Source organism: Vombatus ursinus, unplaced genomic scaffold (genome assembly GCF_900497805.2).
Source record: "Vombatus ursinus unplaced genomic scaffold, bare-nosed wombat genome assembly UNPS02014775.1, whole genome shotgun sequence".
In the NCBI taxonomy this organism is placed as follows: Eukaryota; Metazoa; Chordata; class Mammalia; order Diprotodontia; family Vombatidae; genus Vombatus; species Vombatus ursinus.
Genome location: NW_020954553.1, coordinates 5,494,549 through 5,517,787, shown reverse-complemented (window position 1 = coordinate 5,517,787; position 23,239 = coordinate 5,494,549). Strand labels below are relative to the sequence as shown.

The 23,239-nt window shown below is 37.5% G+C and overlaps 1 protein-coding gene across 2 annotated transcripts in view; it reads right to left on the bottom strand.

Annotated features, from left to right (window-relative positions):
* Window positions 1–23,239, bottom strand: part of FOXJ3 (forkhead box J3) — a 169,033-nt gene that overhangs the window by 105,515 nt on the left and 40,279 nt on the right. For both annotated transcript variants that reach the window (XM_027864685.1, XM_027864684.1), the window contains exon 3: window positions 8,031–8,355. In XM_027864685.1, the coding sequence (XP_027720486.1) occupies window positions 8,031–8,355 (325 nt within the window). The remainder of the gene's footprint in view (window positions 1–8,030; window positions 8,356–23,239) is intronic.

The following is a 23,239-nucleotide window of genomic DNA, read 5'->3' as shown; positions in this document are numbered from 1 at the left end:
TGTGTGTGTGTGTGTGTGTGTGTGTGTGTGTGTGTGTGTGTGTGTGTGTATACAGGAACGGAACCTAGAGGAACCATTGCAAGTGAGACAAAAGATGCCACACACACATAAAAAAAAAAAAGATTCAAATGAAATAGAAAAATATTCAGCACTCAATATGTACAAACCACTCACTATGCACTAGGAATACAACCTGAAAGGCAAGACAGTCCCTACTCCAAAGAAGCTCAAATTCTAATGGGGGAGAGAAGTAAGGAGGAAAAACAACTCTAGGCATGAGAGCAGCCTATGTAAAGACAAAGAGACAAAAGAAGGACTATCATCTATATGGAACTGCAAGTAAGCCAGTTAGGCTTGAGTCTAGGGTACATCTGGGGTAATAATTTATAATCGGACTAAAAAGACAAGTTAGGTCCAAACTGTGAAGGATTTTAAATGCTAAATAGAAGTGTTTATTTTATCTAAAAGAAATGAGAAGTCACTGAAGCTTTTTGAGCAGAGTGGTATGACCATACTATGCTTATACTTTACAAATATTAATTTAGCAACTACGGAGAGTGAAGGAGAGGAGAATGGATTCAGGAAAACTAATTAGGAGGAAAAAAGGTGTTCTGAGATATGCAGGGAAAACAAGGAAGAAGGGTGCCACAACTAAAGCTCCAATGCTACTCCTCTCTTCCAAATATAATTTGGAATAAGTTCGTGGGTGGCTTTTTATTTGTCACAATACTTTTTGTGATTAATAGAATCTCAGAGACGGAAGCTCATTTGTCATGAGTCCAACATACACCGGCAAAAGAATCTCTTCTACATCCCACTCAACAAAACCAGCCATTTGCTCGAAGACCTTCAGGGAGAGAATCCATATTACCTCCTAAGGCAACCCAGTTACACTTTTAGATAGTTCTAATCATTAGGAAGGTTTTTCTTTTATCAAGCATAAATCTACTTTGCAATCTCCACTCATTTGTTCCTAATTCCTCCATTGGGGCTAAGCAAAGCAACTTTAAGCCTTCTTCTATCTAACAGTCCTTCAAACATATGAACACAGGTATTGTATTCCTTAGGACTTAGACTAAATATCCTCCATTATTTCAATCAATACTCATAGCAGGAACTCACAGCCCTTCACCATGCTTGCTGTCCTCCTATAGACACCCCCTTGCTTCTCAATCATCTTTTTAAAATGTGGCAACAAGACCTGTACACAAAAGTCCAGATATGATGTGACCGTGGTGAGTAAAACAAAACTATAACCTTCCTAGAGATAGACACTCTGCTTTCCTTAGTGCAGTCTAGAATTACATCAATTTTCCTGGATGCTATCACATACTGCTGGCTCACACAGAGCTTGTGAAATCTGCTAAAACTTCCAGATCTTTTTCAAACTGTAATTCAGTGATATTTCCTTGACTTGGAAGATGATTTTTCAAAGCCAAATATAAGATTTTACATTTAATCCTATTAAATTTCAGTTCATTATATTTGGTCCACTGTTGCAGTTTGTTAATCCCTCTGAGATTTGTGTCATTTGGAAGCTTGATAAACATGCCATCTATAACTTTATCTAAATTGTTGATTAAAATGTTAAATAATCAAGCACAAATCCCTGGCCTATTCCACTGAAGACCTCTTCCAAAAATGATACAGAACCACTAACAATTACTTTGTAGGACCAGCTGATGATTCAGTGAGTGCTGAATCCATCAAACTATAATATTATCCAAGCCATATATCTCCATCTTCTTTCACAAGAATAGCAAGCGAGACTCTGGGAGGTACTTTGCTAGAGTCCAGGTAAACTAACTCTAAAACTTCTCTAATATCTAGTAACTTATTTTAAAAAGGAAATGAATTTGCTCTCCTTTTTTATTGTTTTGTTTATTCTCTCCCTTGGTTCCTCCCATTGGTTCTAATTCTTTACAACATGACTAATGTGAAAACATGTTTAATATGAATATATATGTAGACCCTGTATCACGTTGCACGCCATCTTGTGGAGTGGAGATGGGGAGAAAATTTAAAACTCAAAATCTTATGGAAACTAAACTGAAAATAAATAAATATTTTAAAAAAATTAAAAAGGAAATGAGTTTCATCTGACATGATCTGCATAAGAAGAAGCCATTACTGCCTCTTTGTGATCACACCTTTTTTCTCCAAGATGTTCATTAACCATGCCTTTAACAAAATATACTAGAATTTTGTCAGGAATAAGTCTAACTCAGTGGATAGTTTTTGAGTTGAAGAGGAATAGGTGTACAAAGTAGATTGTTTAATAAATACTTATTGATGAATACTATTATGCTGTAAGAAATGATGAAAGGAATAGATCCAGGAGAGATAATTTTAAAATTACAGGAATATCTGAAAGCCATGATCAAAAAAAGAGCCTAGACATCATCTTTCAAGAAATTATCAAGGAAAATTGCCCTAATATTCTAGAACCAGAGGGTAAAATAGAAATGGAAAGAATGCATCGATCATCTCCTAAAAGAGATTCCCAAAGGAAAACTCCTAGGAATATTGTAGTCAAATTCCAGAGTTGCCAGGTCAAGAAGAAAATATTGCAAGCAGCCACAAAGAAACAATTCAAATACTGTGGAAACACAATCAGGGTAACACAGGATTTAGCAGCTTCTAAATATTAAGGGACCACAGGGCTTGGAATATGATATTCCGGAAGGCAAAGGAGATAGGATTACAGCCAAGAATCACCTACCCAGCAAAACTGAGTATAATCCTTCAGGGGCAAAAATGGACATTCAGTGAAATAGAGGACTTTCAAGTACTCTTGATGAAAAAACCAGAGCTGAATAGGAAATTCAACTTTCAAATACAAGACTCAAGAGAAACCTGAAGAGGTAAACAGGAAAGAGAAATCATAAGGGACTTATTAAGGTTGCACTGTTTACATTTCTACATGGAAAGATGATATTTATAACTCATGAGACCTTTGTCAGCACTAGGGTAGTTGGAGGAGAAAAAAAATTATATGTATAGATAGACAGATAGAGGGCACAGGGTGAATTGAAGATGAAGGTGTGATATCTGGAGAATAAAAGTAAGGTGTGAGAGTGGATTATACTGGGAGACACAGAAAGGGAAAGGTAGAATGGGGTAAATTATCTCACATAAAACAGATAAGAAAAGCCTTTTACAGTGGAGGGGAAGTAGGGGAAGGTGAGAAGGAATGACTGAATCTTATTCTCATAGGATTTGGCTTAAGGAGGGAATAACATACACACTCAATTGGGTATGGAAAGCTATCCTACCCTACAGGAAAACAGGAAGGTAGAGGATAAGAGAGCTGGGGGATGATAGAGGAGAGAGCAGATTGGGGGAGGGGGTAATCAGAAGCAAACACTTCTAAGGAGGGACAGGGTCAAAAGAAAGAATAGAATAAACAGAGCGGGGAAGGGGTAGGATAGGCTGAAGGGAAATATAGTTAGTTTTCCACAGCATGACTACTATGGAAGTGTTTTGCACTACACCAGTATAACCTGTATCGACTTGCTTGCCTTCTCAATGAGGGTGGGTGGGGAGGGAAGAAGGGAAAAAATTGGAACCCAAAGTTTTAAAAACAAATGTTAAAAAATTGTTTTTATACGCCAACTGGGAAATAAGATATACAGGCAATGAGGTACAGAAATCTATCCTGCCCTACAGGAAAATTGAAGGGGAAGGAGATGGGGGGAGGGGCGGGAATAGAAGGAAGGGCAGATTAGAGGAAAGGGTACTCAGAATACACGCTGTCTTGTGGTTGGGGAAGGGACGAGATGGGGAGAAAATCTGGAACTCAAAATCTTGTGGAAGTGAATGTTGAAAACTAAAAATAAATAAATTAATGAATCTTTAAAAAAATTAATGAAAGGGTTAGTTTCAGAGAAATGTAGGAAGATTTGTATGAACTGATAAAGAGCAAAATAAGCAGAAGCGGGAAAACAATTTGTAAAAAAAAAATCAACACTAAAAATAAACAATTTTAAAAGACTTAATAAATCTGATTGACACAATAATCAACTATGATCCCAGAGGACTGATGATGAAGCATGCTACCTCACCTTCTGACAGAGAGGTGGTGGACTAAATATGCAGAATGAAACATTTTCTTCCAATGGGGGAATAAGGAAAGAAGTACATGCTTGTTCATTAAAAAAAATAATAACTATTAAAACTAACCACTTGGTGATAGAACATAAAATTATGAAGAGCTCAACCTTCTTCTCTAGCATGTAACAGAATTCCTCCCAATGAGTTCCTTTATAGAGGGTAGAAACTGGACTCTCAGCTCATTCCATTTTACATCTGCTGCTCTACCTACTTTCAAACTCCATGGAACAAGACACCTCCTGGTTTTTCCCTCCCCTTACTCCCCTACTTTTCTGCCTCCTTTTGTATACTGTGTCACCCTTTAGATTCTAAGTTCCTTGAGGGCAGGGATTGTATTTCTTTTTATTAAATGTATCCCCAGCACTTACCATAGTGCCTGGCACATAATAGGTACCTAATAAATATTTATTGGACTGTATTGGATAATGATTATTTTTTCAGAGAAAATGATTATTCTATGAGCAGAGAATAGATAAATTATCTCATACAAGATTTGTTATAAAAAATTTTCCAATTCAATAATACGCATTAAGAATCTACTGTGTCAAAAAAAAAAAAAACCCCACCATGTGTAAGGTACTGGGCTAGCTATTTGGGATCATGAAGAAAAATGAAGCACTACCTCCTGAGAGGGTAGGAGTGGAGAGACAGCAAAGAACTGTAAAGTTAACATAGGTATTTTTTTGGAATGCAGACTTCTTTCAGAAATCTTAATGTAAAGAAGATTTTGAGTAATGCAAATTTATATAAAGCAAGAACTATCTGCACCACAAAAGTATGATACGAGAGGACAGAATATCCAATTCGTAGAGGTAGTGGTGAATTATACAAGATTAAGTAAGATAAAGACTACTCAGGAAAGGGTCACCCAATATAGTAGTTAAGATAATACTTCTCAAATTTGGGAAACAAATGTGCTATAAAACTTTGTATATTATATTACTGCAGATAAGTTTATGCAACCCCCTGTAACCTCCTCCTTAACTCCTGCCCTCCTCAAAAATACTACAGGACTTCAAATACATACTGATAATCCCTCAAACACACTAACCTCACAGTTCCTTAAATTACTCATTTCCAATGACCTACTCCTCTAATTTATCTCAGTCACACACAAAGATAGGCATATCCTGGATCTTGCCTTGATCTAGAATGTAACATTTTCAAGTTCATGAACTCTAAAATTCCTTATCTGATCACAATCTATTGTCATAATACCTCTCCCTCTGCCTTGCAATCCCAAATACTTTTCTTTGTCTCCACAATGACCTCCAAACCCTCAACTCCTCAGCACTTTCCCAGACCATCACCCCTCCACTAGTTATACTCCCCTCCCTTTCCCACTCTGATTTCTTGGTGACTTAATGAATGAAAAATTATTTTATATAAATCTTACTTAACTAGCATATGTAATACACTAAGTACAACATTCGCATTCAAATAAAACTTGTCCACTAATGTACATACTAACCTCAAAACTTGTAGATATTAAACTCACAGAGAACTCAACAAAAATGGCTGCTTTTATTGAAGGGAAACCATGTGTGTATAAGTCTCTTTAATCATCCTATGTTACTACAAACTTAAACATCAAAACAAAAAGTTACTGTGCAATAAGCAAAGAACTTGTGAGAATCATCAAGTTAAGAAATCACTGGTCAGAACACACTAGATAAAGAACCAGAAACAAAAAAATTAAATAACACTATGTTTTATGTTGTCAAAAATATAAATTAGTCTTGTTTCACAAGAACTTCCGGAAAACCAGAATGCCATTTGGCAGAAATTAAATTTAAGCCAACACCTTACAACATATACCACAATTAGGTTCAAAATGGATATATGACCTAAATATTAAAGACCATACCACAAAAAAAGAAATTAGAAGAGAACCACATTAGTACAAAGTTCATAAAGATGGCTTAACCATAGAGGCAATTACATTAGATAAAAATTAATTAATTGTAATTACACAAAATCAGAAAGCTTCTATACAAACAAAATGAAGGCAACTAGGAGGAGTGAAGCTAATGACGGAGGAAAAGGCCTAATATCAAGTTCTGTTCTGGGAATAGTTCTGTTATTCAAAATAGATAAGAAATTAACATAAATATTTAAGAACAAGAAGCAATCCCCAAGATGTAAGTGGTAAAAGAATATAACAAGCAGATCTCAAAAGAAGAACTGCAAACTATTAAAAACTACACGGAAGATTGCTCCAAATCACTAATAGTAAAAGAAATGCAATCAAACAATCCTGAAATTTTGCCTCACACCCAGCAAACTGACAAAGGTGACTGAAGACATGAATAGTTAATGTTGACAGGATTATAGAAAGACAAGTAAACTAATCAATTGTTGGTGGAGCTATGAATTAGTCCAACCAAACTTTAAAGAAATTAGAAATTACAATAATATAGTGATCAAACTGTCCATGGCCTCTGACCCAAAGATTCCTTTGATGGACATACGTATACTCTAAGGCTAGCAGATAGAAAGAAAGATCCCATATACACCAAAATATTCACAGCAGCAGTTTTTGTTTTTGTTTTTTGTGACAGCTAAGTACTAGAAACAAAGTAGATGCCTAACAGATTGTGGAATGGATAAACAAACTGTGGTAAATCAATGAAATAGGATATTACTGCACTATAGGAAAAAATAATATGAAAAATACAAAGAAGCATGAGATATGAATTGCTGGAAAGTGACATGAACAGAGCCAGAAAAAAAACAATATGAGAACAATGTAAATGGAAAGAATAAAAAATAAAAACAAAAACTTGAATACCATGTAATTTTAACGACTAGGCTTGACCTTGGAAAAGATATAAGAAAATTTATCTCCCTCCCTTCTTTGTAAAGGTGGAGAATTTAGCTGCGGAACATTTTATTTACTGTCAAACTCGGTTGTGCTGGTTGATTTTGTTTAAATGCTTTTTCCCCCTCAGTCTTCTTTCATTCTTTTTTGACAAGGATTGGATTCCTAGGTAGGGGAAAGAGAGGCATATATTTGGAAATAAAGGGGATGTAAAAACAAAAGTATCAATAAATACTCTAAAAATAAAAAGAACTAATTGGTAATCTTTGAGATTTGCAAGGGTTGAAAAGTGTGTATGGGGAGAAGAGTAAGAAGTGGAGGCAGCAAGTAAAAATATGGGATAGAAAACAACTTGAGGAGATGAGGCAAGGTTAAGTGAAGGTCCTGCTTGTTGGTGGTATTTTTTAAAAATGGATAGGGAAAATCTGGTTATATTTGTAAGTAGAAGTAAAGGAGGTAGGAGAAAGATTTAAAGATTTTAATTAATTTAAAGATTAAAGTGAGATTTAATTTTAAAAATTAAATTAAAATGAGAAAGAAAGTATGATTTTGTGGAAGCTCCTAGTGATATCAAGTGGGGACAGGCTCATGGGCATAAGAGACAGTTAACTAATGAAAGGCTCAATTTTTTACTTTTTCTCAGAAACTACACAGCAAAGGTGGAGAGAAGGGATGGGCTTTGCAACCAAAATTTTAGTTCAATTAAAGTATATATAAGTCTGGTAATAACATTGGAATTAAATGCAATGAGTTTTTACCTATACAGCGTGAATGTAAACTTACCTGGAATGTTTCTTAGATGGCTGTTGTAAGTGGATACAACAGGCATCTCTCCTATTACTCAGGCTATGCTGTATTTATCCTTAAAGAACTATTTTTATATTTTATTATGAATTGTTAGCCACTCAAATAGCAACACAGTTTCCTCTATTTTTACGTATCTTTAAAATGACCTTATAATCTAAATATATTCTAATTTATTCTAGTTTTATTCTAGAAAAAAAATTTTTGAACTAGAACTTCAAAAAGTCAATGTCACATTTTTATTAGTCAGTATAAAAGAAAAGCAAAAATTTTTAAATATAAATGTTCTTACCTTCCAACCACTGCCAGCTTCTCTATAATATGGAAAGTTATCACAAATCCACTGATAAATCTCACTGAGAGTCATTTTCTTTTTGGGTGAGCTATTAATGGCAAATGTAATGAGGCTGGCATAACTATATGGTGGTTTCCCATCTTTGTGCTGCTGGACTTCCTCCTGGTCCAATGTTGTATTTGGGTCCAGAAGTGCATTCTTCTTTGAAATACCTGTTCCATGTACATTTTGTGTAGCATCAGATTTTTGGATGGCTGCCCTCATGGTGAGCTGTGGTAACCAGTCCATAGATGTGAGGCTGCTCTCCAGTTCAGATGTCATCCTGAAGGCAAATAGACTCCTTAGTCAATATCAAGGAAAGAACCCCTGCTTCTCAAAAAATCCAATATTCACAAATCTAGGAGTTCCAAAGTGAGGGAAAGCCTGAGTTAAATCTGGAGGAAAAAGATTGAGTATGTTAATGACCAAACCAAATATTTAAGGGCTCAACATTTCCAATCTTTTTTTTATCTTAATTTTTTTCCTCTCCAAAATACAAGAACAAATTTTCTTTTGAAATGTTATAGTACAATATATAAGGTGATTTATGATGCCAGATTGATGGCCTTTGCCTTTAAATAGGATGGTCACTACAGTCCCTCAATCTGCAAAGTCCATTCATCATTCACTTTATAACAAGCCCCTCAAATTCTTTTAAAAGCCTGTATACCACATCTATGCCCTGTGGCACTGCTTTTCAAGTACTTTTGGTGATGACAACTAATAGAACTTTGGTGATAACAGACTAACAAAAATACAAGTCACAAAGGAGGTAAGGTGGCAGAGCAAGGTAAAGACAGAAAGAAGAAACAGTAGTGAGAAAGACATGCAAGAAATTATAAGAATTGGGGCAGCTAGGTAGCACAGTGGATGGAGCACCAGCCCTGGAGTCAGGAGGAACTGAGTTCAAATCCGACCTCAGACACATAACACTCAACTAGCTGTGAGACTCTGGGCAAGTCACTTAACCCCAATTGCCTCACAAAAAAAAAAAAAAAACCCAAAACTTTGTAAGAATGGGGAGTAGACCAGTAGAAGACGGGGAGAGCAAAGCAGTTTGGACAAGAAAAGCAAGGGGGCCAGTCGGCCTTGGTGTTGAGCAGAAAGTAATTATGCAAATACTAAAACACTATTAAATAAGACAAGGGAAAATAATAGACAATAATTCCTCCCTCTCCTCACCCCCACAAAAGGAGGGGAGCAGGGAGGAAACAAGTCACAGAAGAAGAGGTTAACTGAGAGAGGATAGCAGAGACCAAGTCATGTACAAATAGCAAGGAAAACAGGATTTAAGGCTGGACTACATCAAGCCACAATTAGTCAAATTTTCAGTTATCTGGTCTCTGTAACAGCTCACCAGTTTTCAAATCCATATATTTGCATCATGATAGGAAGATAAAGAAAGACAGTAAGAATCTGCTCAATTAACACTGATACATAAAAGAGTGAGAGACCTTCTAGGAAAAACTAGGAACAAAGACAGGATAACTATTAACTGTCCTTACACCAGAATGCCTTAGAACTGAAATGCCACAGCTCTAGAATGAAGTCCTTTAATTCTAAAATCAAAACTACAGAAGCAGTAGTCAGTGTCAGCAAAAAAAAAAAAAAAAATTTAAGAGATAAGGAAATCTAATCCAAAATGTCACTTTTGGTGCCAGAAAATGAACAAAGACAAGAAGAAAACCGGAATAGGGGATAAGAGTAGCTTCTCAGACATGCTAAGAAGTAACATGATACAACACTTTATAACAAGCCCCTTTGGCACTGAGAACACCTGGGCTCAAATCCTGTCAATTGGTATCTGTTTGACCTTGAGCAAGTCACTTACCCTCTCAAAGTTTCAGTTCAGTTCCCTCATTTATAATGTGAAGAGGTTGGTTCAGATGTACTTAAAGATCCCTTCTAACTCTAACTCTATGTTTCTATGACCTAAATCAAAAGTGCTAAAGGGAGGAGAGGTGAGACAATAAGAGGAGCCAAAGTAAGAAAGATAATATATTGAGAAAGAGACTGATTACAGCCCTTTAGCTTCAACTATTTAAATAAATATAAAATATACTGGCACTGAAAAAAAGAAAGAGAGGAAAACAGCTGAAATAGACAACACACACAAAGAGGAGGTCTGCACCGAAGTCACATAATTTTGAGGGCATTGTTAAGGAGTCACTTTTCAAGATATTTGAAAAATGGCAGAATAGCACAACATTTCAAATGCGATTACCAAAAAAAAGATGACTGAAAAAATATAAAGCTACCAACTACACATGCCTATTTTTCTATCTCTAAATAATTTTAGGAGAATAATATATACATGCACCAAGGGCATTTTTAACAAAGAGAATGAAATAGATAGGTTTTTGCAAATCAGAGTCAACAGGAGACCATATATTCAGTCACACAATAGCCTAAAATGTGTAGATAATACAACTGTTGAGTATAAAAAAGGAGTTAGTTAAGAGTAAGGTTTTACCTTACAGGTTCTCCCTCACTACAGTGTCTCCCAAGGATATGTCAAAACCATTCAAGATTCCTTAAAGGATGTAACAAAGACAACTTTATTCAACAACTCCATGACTATTAATATTGTATACAGCATGAAAAAGAAATGTATGCTTGTCAAAGATGTCGGCCACTGTTTCAGAAAATTACAAATGAAAGGCCTTCCCAATAGACCGAGAGGCCCTCCCAATGCTCTGTTTGCAGTCTATGATGTGCCAATTTCATCAAGTCTTACAATACTGCAGATTCTCCTAAAAGAGATACAGAAATCTATCAATAAAAAGTTTGGCCTATATTTCCACATGGGAAAAACAAGTGAATAAAGACAGCCTATTGTCCAAACTAAGGTATACACATATACAAATAACTCATAAAGCTGGTCAATATATGCATCTTAGCCAAATGCACCACAAGACAAGCAGGTCCAGAATCAAGCAAGATAAAAGTAAGCTATATGTCTTTGAGATACTGCAATGTTTTTGATGATCCCACCTGAAACAAAAGCTGATATTTTCAACACCAATATGGCTACAAATCATGAGATTTTAATGAGAACCTATATATGCTACTGATATTCACTGTAATGTCATGAAGAAATGTGGAAGGTCCCCAGCATGTTGAATAGACCTCCTATGGATAATTTACAGGAGAACATTGGTAAGAGATGTACAAGATGAAAAGGCATGGACGAACTACAATCTGTACCTCTGGATTACACCCACAACGATGGGATCACAGTATCAAAATAAATTGCATTCCTTAAGTGGAAACAAACGACTCTAGGTTCTCACAGGTTGTACTGACACAGGGCAAGCTCTAACAGGTCTGACTGAACTGGAAAAACTTTGAATACTAGCCTGGTAACAGACAATGCATTTGTTGTTCCAGGACTAGACTAAGTTCATAAAAGTGAATAGGATGATAACCAGGTGGGTTTGTCTTTTGGGGGTGGGGGGGTGGGAAGGGTGTTGATTTTCAACTCACTGAGAACATCTACTTAAGTGTGAAGGGGAAAAGGTCTGTAGCACTTAAGGGAGTCCCAACACTCAAGAAACCTAAATAAAATTTTTAATTTACCTTGTAGAATTTGTACACGGGTTTTGCAAGAAAGAGACATATGATTAAAGAATGGTTATTTACCATTAATGGGGGCAGGGAAGCAAAGACTCAGGAACTTTCATTTTCATGAAGTGTTCATTTTAATTAGGGAAGGGGTGTGTGTGGTGGTGGAGGGGGGTGTATAACACCAAATGATAGTAGAAAGGACAGAAATCTTATATCTCTTTCAAGGTATCAAGTGGGGATTTTTAGAAAAGAAAAATCCCATTTAAACAAACAAGAAGTCATTGGTAACTTTAGAAAAAAGCTTTCCAGTGAACTATGAAAACTGTAGCAAAGATCAGATGGTGGAAAAAAAAAAAAGTAAGGTAAGCTCCTAACTTGAGGACATAATGTCAAATGCCAGGCCTCATCATTTCATCTCACTGCAATAACATCTCTCTCTCTGTCCCCTCTAATCCATCCAACATGTTGGTGCCATAAAACTTTTATGTAAATACGGCTTGAATCAGGCCATTTCTTTGATCAAAAACATTCAAAGGCTCCCTGTTTGTTAAAAAAGTTCCTCTGTTATCCCAACTATTCTAGTCCTTACCACTTCAAAAACTTCCCTTAATTTTTATAGCCATCATTTATAGCAATACTACATACATAATTTAGCACTCAGTTCTATAACTTGTATCAATTCATCAATCAACAAGCATTTTTTTTAAGCATATAACAAGAACTGTGGGCAGCCAGGTGAACCATGTGGACAAAGTGCCAGGCCTGGAGGGGCAGCTAGGTGGCGCAGCAGATAGAGCACCGGCCCTGGATTCAGGAGGACCTGAGTTCAAATCTGGCCTCAGACACATAACATCTACTAGCTGTGTGACCCTGGGTAAGTCACTTAACCCCACTGCCTAACCAAAAAAAAAAAAAAGTGTCAGGCCTGGAGTCCAGAAGTTTCATCTTCCTGAGTTCAAATCTGGTCTCAGACATTAGCTGTGTGACCATGGACAAGTCACTTTAACTCTGTTTGTCTCAGTTTCCTCATTTGTAAAATGAGCTGGAGAAGGAAATGCAAACCACTCCAGTATCTCTGCCAAGAAAACTCCAAATGGGGTCACAAAGAGTCGAACACAACTGAAAAACAACTGAAGGAGAACAAGAACCGTACTAGGCACTAGGGATACAATGATAAAAATGAAATGGTCCCTGCCTTTACAGTGATTGGTGAAGAGGAATTTTCCAAGGAGGGAGGAAACATATACACAAAGTGCAAAGTAAGAATATACAAAATTAACAAGGTAACGGCGGTGGGAGAAGCCACAAGCAGATGGGTGGATCAGAAAAAGTCCCCAAGAAGTATCATTTGAACTAAACTTTGACAGAAGCTAGAGATTCTCAGAGGCAGAATTGGGAATGCATTCCAGGCATAGGAAAGATAACTGTACAAAGGCAGGGAACCAGGAGGTGAAATGTCATGCGTAAGCCAGTTTAACTGAAAGATAAGATGAAGATAAGGAATGTATGTAATATGGCTAGAAAAATAAGTTAGAGTCAGTCTGTGAAGGGCTTTAAATATCAAGAAGAGGTGTTAATATTCAATCCTAGAGAAAATAGGAGGTCACTGAGGTTTACGAAGCAAAGGAGTGGCATGGTCAGACCCATGCCTTAGGAATCACTTTGGCAGTTGTGTGGAGGGCAGAGAGGGGAGGCTCAAAGAAGGAAACAATGACATGGCTACTACAACAATCCAGGACAACCTGAGCTACTTTAGTAGCTATGTGGGTAGAAAGCAAGGGACAGACTAGAGAAGTGTGGAAGTAGATTCAAAAAGTCTCAGAAAATACTCTGATATCTGAAGTGAGAAAGGATAATGGTGATATCAACAAAAAAAGGGAGACTCTGAAGGGTGGGAATGGGGAGAGAAATAGCTGTTTTAACTATGCTAACTTTCAAGATGCTTATAGCACTTGCAGTCAAAGTATCCAACAAGCAGTTAGTGATTTCTTGGAGCTCAGGAGAGACTAGGGCTAGAGATCACTACATCCTAAATCTAAAAATGATCACTGTTCTAAATATTCCTTAAGTCTTACCACCCCAACTAGATTTCTGATCCCTAAGAGCAGAGATGCCTCATGGGTCTTTAGTATCTTACATACTCAAATACCGTGCTCATAGTGCTCAAATATAAATACTGTCTCATTCACAAATAATGTAAATATGTAATATGTAAATATTACAAATAATGTAAATGGAAAGAACCACCATCACAAAACAATTAGAACTGAAAGTTGCAAAATTATAAAGAACAAGCTTGACCCCAAAGAAGAGATCAGAGAAGATATTTCCTTTTACTCCTTTGCCAAGATAGGGATCCACAGGTGTGGAACATTGCAGAGAAAGTTAGATTTTTTTGATGTGTTGATTTTACTCATTTTTTTTCCTCTTCGGTCTTTATTTATTTATTTATTTATTTATTTTTTGCTGTAAGTGATGGCTCTAGGAGGTGGAGATGGATACAGGGAAAACATGGTTGATATATAAAAAAAAATCAACAAAATTTATTTTTAAATGAGAAGATATATTGCACATTTAAAATTTTTAAAGATGTAACAGCTATAAGGTTAATTGTAAATTGTATAAATCTAATTATTTTATGTTGTCCCAGCTAACTTGCACTCCACTGTACTAGAATTTAAAAACTCTACAAAATTCTGTTGGGAAAAAAAAGGTATTGTTGAGTGAACACTCAAAACTTCATAGTCCCTCTGCTGTGGAATCTCCAATAACTTGATTTAATAATATTATCTGATTCAAGACAAATAGTCATAGACTTTTAAAAAAAATCTTCATTAATTTTTCTTTATTCTTTCAATAAAGATCACCATTTCAACAAAATCACTATCTAAGCAGATACTTTGGGGGACAGTAAGTTTTAGAGCAGAGAACACCACACCAGTGAGCCTCAGTAAGTCCTGGCTTTGTTATCCAACATGACCTCCCAAAGCTTTTTCTGGTAAAATACAGATGACAGTAATGCCTCCTAGGGTTTATCTAGAATGTACTTTGTAAACCTTAATTTACTATAAAAATTATCAGTGACTAATATCATAACTGTAGAAATGTTAACTATCATTACAAATTTAGAAACAAGAAATTTTGAACATGAAAATCTAATTACTTCTTAGCAAGATTAATTGGTTATATTTTTCTCAAAAAAAAAAATACTAAAATCCAAGTAAAACTGATAGAGAACACTTTTTTACTTTTAATCCAGTTTCAGCAAAATTTTCTATATAGGCCAGTTCCAACTTACAATTAAACTGTTTCAAAAGTTCATTTGTAAGTAAGTTGTTTGAAATTTGTTATGTATTTTCCTATAGAATTAATATTACAAATTGCAGTTTAACCCAAAAATGTAGCTCAACTATAACACATGATAATAGTTTGAAATCTATCTTGGGAGTAGGGGGCCATGTGGTAAAGTAAAAGGAGAAAACTTCTAAGTACATTAAGTTTATCTTTTCTACCTCCCATCTTTTCTCCCTCAACTAGTGACCTCGAGATCCCCTAAAGTGCCTCTGTGCAATAACCTTTTTGGAGGGCTCCACTTTCCAAAAATACTTACCACCTACCTCTCTGCTCATAATTCCCATTCCCTCTATCTAACTGGCCTAAACTACACATTAAAAAAGCAACCTGATTCAACTTATCCACATTTATGTATGGATAACAAAATCTGCCTCCTTAATCCTCCCATAAGTACAAAATGTTTTAAAAGATGATTTTAGGATCATTAGAATCTTTTGGCAAAAAGATGTAAAAATTTTCAGGTAGTGCTGAGAGAAGAAGGGAGAGGGAGGTGATTCACCAAAAAGTAGGTCAGTCAACATTCCTCAAGTTTCTCTTCCCTCCTTCATTGCTTTCTCCCTACCAAGTCTCCCCCAAATATTTCTGATTTTCACACCTTCTTGAAACTACTCACTCAGGAGGGAAACAGGGAAATAGTGAATTGGCAGAAGTTAAGTGCACAGATGATCCTAAGTGAAGGGCTGTCTGCATAATAAGACAGCTGAAAAGGACCTCCATGACTTTGCTCACACTGCTTTTAATCCCTGGAAAGATTTCTTTCCCATTCCTCATATCATCCTCTTGAAAGGCAAGTTAGTAAAGGAGTGACTGATTTGGAAGATCTGGGTTGAACTCTGGGCCTTAGGCACTTGCTAGCTAAATGAACGTTGAACAAGTCACTTAATCTCACCAAACCTGAGTTTCCTCATCTGTAAAATGGAGATTATAAAACCTAAAGCATTTACTTCAGAGGGGTGTTGTAAAAGCAAATGCTAATGTAAATGCCAATTATTATCATCATGTCCACTTCTTGAAATTCTACTCATCCTCCAAGGGCCCGCTAAAGTGCTAATTTCTTAATTTTTCATATTCTAAATATCATATTTACTTTGTGCCTGCCCAATCTCCACAACTAGGTCACAAAATATTTAAAGGCTACACCTGATTTTATTTATCTTTGCATTCCCCACTCCTATCCTCATCTCTAGCACAAGGCTTTATGCAAAACAAAAATTTAATAAACATTTGTTCAACTAAACAGAAATAAAACTGAATCTCCAGCACACTTTATTAATAATGAACAATAAGTTAGATGAGTTCCTATCAATTATGAATTTAAAATTAATAGTCAATGGCTATTAACCAATTTCAAGAAACCTGGGGGGGGGGAGAACTAAATTAATCTAAAAATCAGAGATTCAATACATAGACTTTTTCTGGTTTTTGGGTTGCAAAAAGGATAAAAGGTACTATGGCTAATGAGCCAAAAGAGAGTTCTAGTACCTTTTTGATTAAAGCTTGAGATATATGGCATGAGGCTACACAGACACGAAAAAAGAAAATAGAATGAGTGCTGGAAGGGACCTTGGAGGTCAACTGGTCCAACTCCCTCATTTTACAGATGGGGAGAGTGAGGCCCAGAGAAGCTAAATGATTTGCCCAAAGCCAAAAGGCTATAATGGTATCTGAAGGGGAATTTGAACCCAAGTCCCTTGAATCCAGAATCAACATTCTTTCCACTGTCATTCCCTGTCCAGTCCTGTCCTGTTCTAGTTTGGCACTTCCTCCACATCTTCTTCCCTTCCTAATATTTCTCTATCTTCAATGCTCAGGTATAGCCTCTTCCACAAAGCTCTCCTTGTTTCCTCATGCACCCCAACCTAGTTTAAAGTACTCTCTCCTTCCTCAAATTTTCTAACAGCATTACACCTTTATTTCTCCCTTGACTCCATCAGACCTTACCTTGTACCCCCTCTAGTAGAATGTCAGCTCCTGCAGGGACTGAGTCAATTTTTAACTTTGTGACTCCAGACTTACACACAGTAGGCACTTAATAAATGCATGTTGAATTGAACCCTCTATCCTCTAATTCTACTCTCTAATCTCCGATTATGAACACTCTGGTTACCCAACCATAATTAACCTTTCTGTGAAACAAAAAAGCCAATACATTTTCTGCCATCTACTAGAAGGACACTTTCACTACACTTCCAACACAAGATCACATCTAACTCATCTTGGATCTCATCTAACTGATATAATTAATAAATGTTTACCTGCTGTCTTTTATTTCAACTGTCTCTTGTAACTCTCCTGTGATTTCCTGAGTTTATCCCCACAAGTTGGCACTAGTCTTGGTATCCTGTAAAGGTATCCTTGTCACCTTCCTTCACATGCATTTTTGGATTGTTTTGCCCTCCTTTCCTTCCTCCTGATTTTAAACAGCATCATCCTGTGGTCACTTTAACCCATATCTGTAATAAACTTAAAATGTTATATGTAGACTGTTTTAAAAAAATACAAAAACCCACATATTAACTGCAAATATACAAACAGTTACATTTGGGAGGCAAGCAACACCAAAGTAATATAAAAAAACTACAGATTTAGAACCAGACTTTGGCTAAATCATACTTTAACTTATGCCCATGTCTTCAGTTATATAGTGAGATAGCAATACTTGCTCTACCTACCTGACAAAGTTGTAAGAAGGAAACTTGATTTATAAAAGGAGTTTCAATATTCACACTACCAAAGAATCTGTAGTAAAAGACTATGCTTAGGATTCCTTTAAAAAGTCATTTCTTATGGTTCTGGATCATTAGGAAAGGGTAGGCTCTTCACAATGATCTAAGTCACCTCCAAAAGAAAAATGAGGAAGATGAAGCTTCTTGGAAATTATAATCTAACTCAATGGGAATGAATCTTACACTTGAATTTTCAGGAATGTATCCATTATAGTATTCTAAGAGACTTTTTGGTGATTTCTTTTTCAAAAATCAGGCAAGCTCTGAATCAGAGAGATGGAGTACAACTGCAGTTGTTCGAGACAAAGCCAAAAAACATTTATGTAATAAAATATATTACAGTTAAACTAACAAATAAGAAATATAAAGAGACCTGGAAAAACATATGAAATAAGGCAAAGTGAAAAAAAAAAACAAAAAACAAAAAACAGAAGCTACTTCTTGCCACACCATGGGAAATAACCACCCCTGCCACACCCTCCCAATTCTGGAAAGAATATCATTTGCTTGCCCTATGGCTCCACTCTCTATCCCTGTAAACTTTACCCTTCCCTGGCCACCACCCTCCTACATATATTGTATCTCCCCCCCATTAGAGTATAATTCCCTTAAGGGCAAGGAACTTTTAATTTTTGTATTAGTATTCCCAGCACTTAGCAGTTTTGGTATATAGTTAAGTGCTTAATAAATGTTTTTTCTTTCATTCATTTATCCATTCAGTCAAAGAGATGAATGGAGTACACGCTGGTGGCTGGTTGTTGTCCTTCATTCTCGAAGGTCCAATGACATCAGTATGTTAAGAATCAAGTTACAGTATGTCCAGCTGTGGCTGATCAGACCAATCCAAGCTCAGAATGCTCTACCACAGCTAGGGCACAAATAGTCCATGTGAACATTTGGGGTGGATTCTCCATATGTGCACATCTTGAGTTTCTTTTGAGCTACTTTAATTCTGCTTTGCTTATAGAGCATAGCACCTTCTCTAATGTGGGCATGCCAAGCTGGGCAGTCCTGTGTAAGGGGCTCCCAATTCATGCAAACAATTCCAAAGTTCTTCAGAGAGACCTTGAGGGTCTTGTATCTTGTATTCTTGTATCACTTCTGACCACCATGCAAGCTCTTGCCTTCTGTGAGTTCTCCACACAACAGTCTTTTAGGCAAGTGTATGTTTGGCATTCAAACAATGTGGCCAACCCATTAGAGTTGTACTCTCTGCAGTAGATTTTGAATGCCGGGCAATTTAGCTCAAGAAAGAACCTCAGTGTCGGATACCTTATCCTGCCAGGTGATCTTCAGAATCTTCGTAAGACAATTCAAATGGAAATGATTCAGTTTCCTGATGTTGGTATACTATCCAGGTTTCACAGGCATACAACAATGAGGTCAACACAACAGCTCTGCAGACTTTAGTGTGGTGGTCACTTCTTCTCTCCCACACTTTCCTTCAGAGCCTCCCAAACACTGAGCTAGCTCTGGCAATGAGTGCATCAACTTCATTATCAATGTGTACCTCCCTCAAGGTAAGTGAACTCATGCACACTATTCAAAACTTCTCAATTTGCTATAACTGATGGGTCTACTATTGTGGATGGTGTGGTGCTGGCTGGTGAAGCACCTGTATTTTCTTGTTGTTAATTGTTAGGCCAAAATTAGCACAAGCAGCAGACAATCGATCCACACTTTGCTGCATCTCAGCTTCAGAGGCTGTACTGACTGCACAATCATCTGCAAACAAAAAATCATGCACCAACTCTGCCCTTCACTTTAGTCCTGGTTTGTAGACTTTTCAAGTTAAATACTTTACCATGAGTGGAATAGCTAACCTTGAGCGGACCTCATTGAAGGCATCTGACAACATAGCTGAAAACATCATGCTAAAAAGCATGGGAACAAGCACATAGCCTTGTTTGACTCCATTGGTAACTGGGAAGGCACAAAAGCATCGCCCATTATCCAGAACCCAGGCAAGCATGTCATTATGAAATTAACATACAATACTAATGAACTACTCCAGGCAACCAAATTTTGACAAAATTTTCCATAAGCCCTTATGACTGACAGTATCAAAGGTCTTGGTTAGATGGACACATGTTGTGTACAGACCTCTGTTCTGCTCCTGGAATTTCTCCTGGAGTCGTTGGGCAGAAAACATCTTATCAACTGTTCCTCGGCCCTTTCTGAAGCCACACTGACTCTCAGGTAGATGACCATCTTCCAGGTGAAGGATCAGCCTATTGAAGACTCTGGCAAGAATCCTGCCAGCAATAACTAAGAGAGAGACCCTACTCTGTGACTGTCACAGGACATATCTATCTCCTTTACCTTTATAGAAACTGACAATGGAAGCATCCTTGAACTCCTGAAAGATAATCTCCTCTTGCCATATAACCCAGAAATATCAGTCAGCTTTTGTATGAGCCATGGACACCCCACTTCAACCTTTTAAATCTCAGCTGGCACAGAATCAGCACCTGGTGCTTTGCAACAGAAAAGGAGCCTAATGGCATTCCAAATCTCTTCTTCAGTTGGAAATTTGGCTAGAGAGGGACTGACTTCAACCTGAGGTAAACAGTCAGTGGCTTCAGCATTGATTGATGATGGTCTGTTGAGAACACTATGGAAATGTTCAGCCCATCTCTCCAGGATCACATCCTTATCACTAATCAATGTGGCTCCATCCGCACTGAGTAGTTGAGATGCAACATAGGTCTCTGGCCCATAAATAGCCTTCAGGGCATCACAAAAATGCTTTGGATTGTTATTATCAGCGTAAAACTGAATTTCATCACCTTTTCAGTGAGACAAGAATCCTGCATCTCTCTGAGCTTCACTTGCACTTTACTTTTGATGGTGTTAAATGCTGCCTTCTTAGAGATGGATGAACTATGCTGCTGCTAAACCCTGTGGAGTTCTTGTTTTTTCATCCACAGCTTCTGAACTTCCCCATCATTTCTGTCAAACCCATCTTCATGTTTGCAAGTGTTCTGACCCAGATGAGTAAACGCAGTGCTGTACACCAGATCTCTGAAAGCTGCCCACTCCTTTTCTGCTCCACTGTTGCTAACCATGTGTTGGCTCAACTTTCCCTCCAACTTGGCAAGGAACTGTTCCCGCTCAGAGAATTGCTCTAATTTGTTGACATTAAGTCTTCGGGCAGTCACCTTGCCTTGGGTCCACTTCTTTGAATGCAAATATTCAGCCTGGAAAGGACAAGTCTGTGATCAGTCCAGCATTCCGTGCCACACATTGCCTTTGTCACTCTCACATCCTGTCTCTTCTCCTTACAATCACAGTCTATTAAATACCAATGTGTGCTTCAAGGGTGCGTCCATGAAGTTTTATTTCATTTAGGTAAATGGAAGACAGCACTGGTGATGAGAAGGTCATAAGATGCACAAGTCTTCAACAGTAAGTGATCATTGCTGTTGCTCTTTCCAACTCCATTGCTCTCCAAGAACTCCATGCCATGTCTGGAAGTCTGAGCCCACTCTAGCATTAAAGTCACTCAGAATTATAAGTCTGTCTTCTTTAGCACACTGATGATGAGGGTCTCCAAGTCTTCATAAAATTTTTCTTTTGACCTCATCAGGGTTCATCATGGCAGAAGCATAGGCACTGATGATGGTGGTGTGGTGTTTTCCTGTAGATGGCAATCACACTGTCATGAGCCTGTCATTCACTCCTTTTGGTAGGCATACAAGCTTACTTACTAGGTTTTGATCGCAAAACCTACACCAGCTTCATGGCACTCCCCTTCATTGTGGCCACTTCAGAAAAACATGTATCCAGCTCCGATTCTGGTAAGCTGGCCTTCTTTGCTAGTCTTGTTTCATTCAGGACTACTACTTGGATGTGATATCTGCCGAGTTCTCTCCCAACAAAAGCTGTTCACTTTTCAGGTCTACTGAATTTTGTGCTGTCTATAAGTGTGCACACATTCCATGTACCGATGGTGAGTGGAATCATCTTTGCAGAAAGTTTTGTACATTTTTTTGTTTTGATCGCAGGTTGGGATCCTTGCCTGCCGCAGTAAACAGACCAGGGTTGAGTAAGCAGACAATTTTTAGCCCCTTCCTCACACCAGAAGGTGAGCAGTGCAGTGTTTAAAAGGCTGCCGAATCCCACTGCTGCTTCCAATAAGAACACAACCCTATGACCTGGGCCACCTGTGTGCAGTGTTGTGGCTACAGCTCCCAGTATATCTGCAACCTGCTACTTCATCACTTGCCTATAGCCACAGGACTTTGAGATAGATAAAAATGGTAAAATGGTATGGGTGATGTCTTTTGACTTGTGCATAAAATGGATTTAAGTGAGGCAGAGTTGCACAAAGTCGTTGGCCTCACTCTCTCTTCTAGAACTATCACAGCCCAGTGGCAGGACAGAGTCAAGACAATTGGTGATTGGCTCAAGATGTAGTAGATGACCTTGGCATCTTTGATATCTAACCAAGCTCTAAACATTCCACAGCACCTGCTTCAGCTGCCTTCATGGTTATTGGAACAAACTGTTCTCATCTGCCCATTCCACCAGGAGAAGTTTTCAACTGCTTGGGGTAGACACCCCCCTACCTCATCAACGGGTTTGAGACTCCTTGGTTACCCTCAACTTGGCTCAGCTTGTCTGCTGAAACAGTTTACATGGGTGTGGCCATTGAGCATGATACAGTTTCTTGGAGACACAAGTGAGTTAAGTGGATCAGGTAGACAGCAAAGGTGGAAAGCGGCCCTGAAAGGGGTTGGTAGTCCTCATACCAGTGTTATGGGTCTTCCCTGAACACACTCTACACCCCATTCAAATAGAAGAACGGCGTATACACTAATGCTGACTTGTAAGAAGAAAAGTTCATGAGAATTTCTAGAAAAAAAAAAGTTGAAGGATTGGGGGAAGGGGAGGTTGTATGCATTATAAACACATATTTATCCTTAACATACCAAGCAGTGGCACTAAGTTTTCCCTTTCTCTGTCTATTCAACAGCTGACATTCAACAAATAGCATCTGATCTCCAAGCTTTTCATTAAGAGGAGTTAATATAACAACTGAGGTTAGCTCATGATTAAGCAGTTCTTTAATGAGGTCCGAAAACATGATCAAACTAAACAGAGTAAGTCCCGTTTCTGTAGCTCTCTTCTGCTAGGAATGCATATAGAACTATACAAAAGGCAGCCTCTAAACATTCAGTAAGTACTTTAACTTTAAAATGGAGCAGAAATACGGCATTCCACACCCACAGACAAAGAAATTCTAGTAAAGATCTCATATTAAGTGAGGGTTAGAATTTGAAATCCTAAGCCCTAAGTGATATTCCAAGAAATTTAAACAAGAGGTAAAGGAGAGAGGAAGGATGAATGGAATGAGGTGAAAAAAAGAGAAAAAGGATTAAAGCAGGATCAAACTCCTCCCTGAGTCTTTCAAAATTGTTCTCACAAGTCCTAGCTCTCCTGTTTGCTTACTTACATGACCTTTTGCAAATCGCTTAACCTAGCTGAACCAGTTTCATCTGTAATATGGGGCTAACG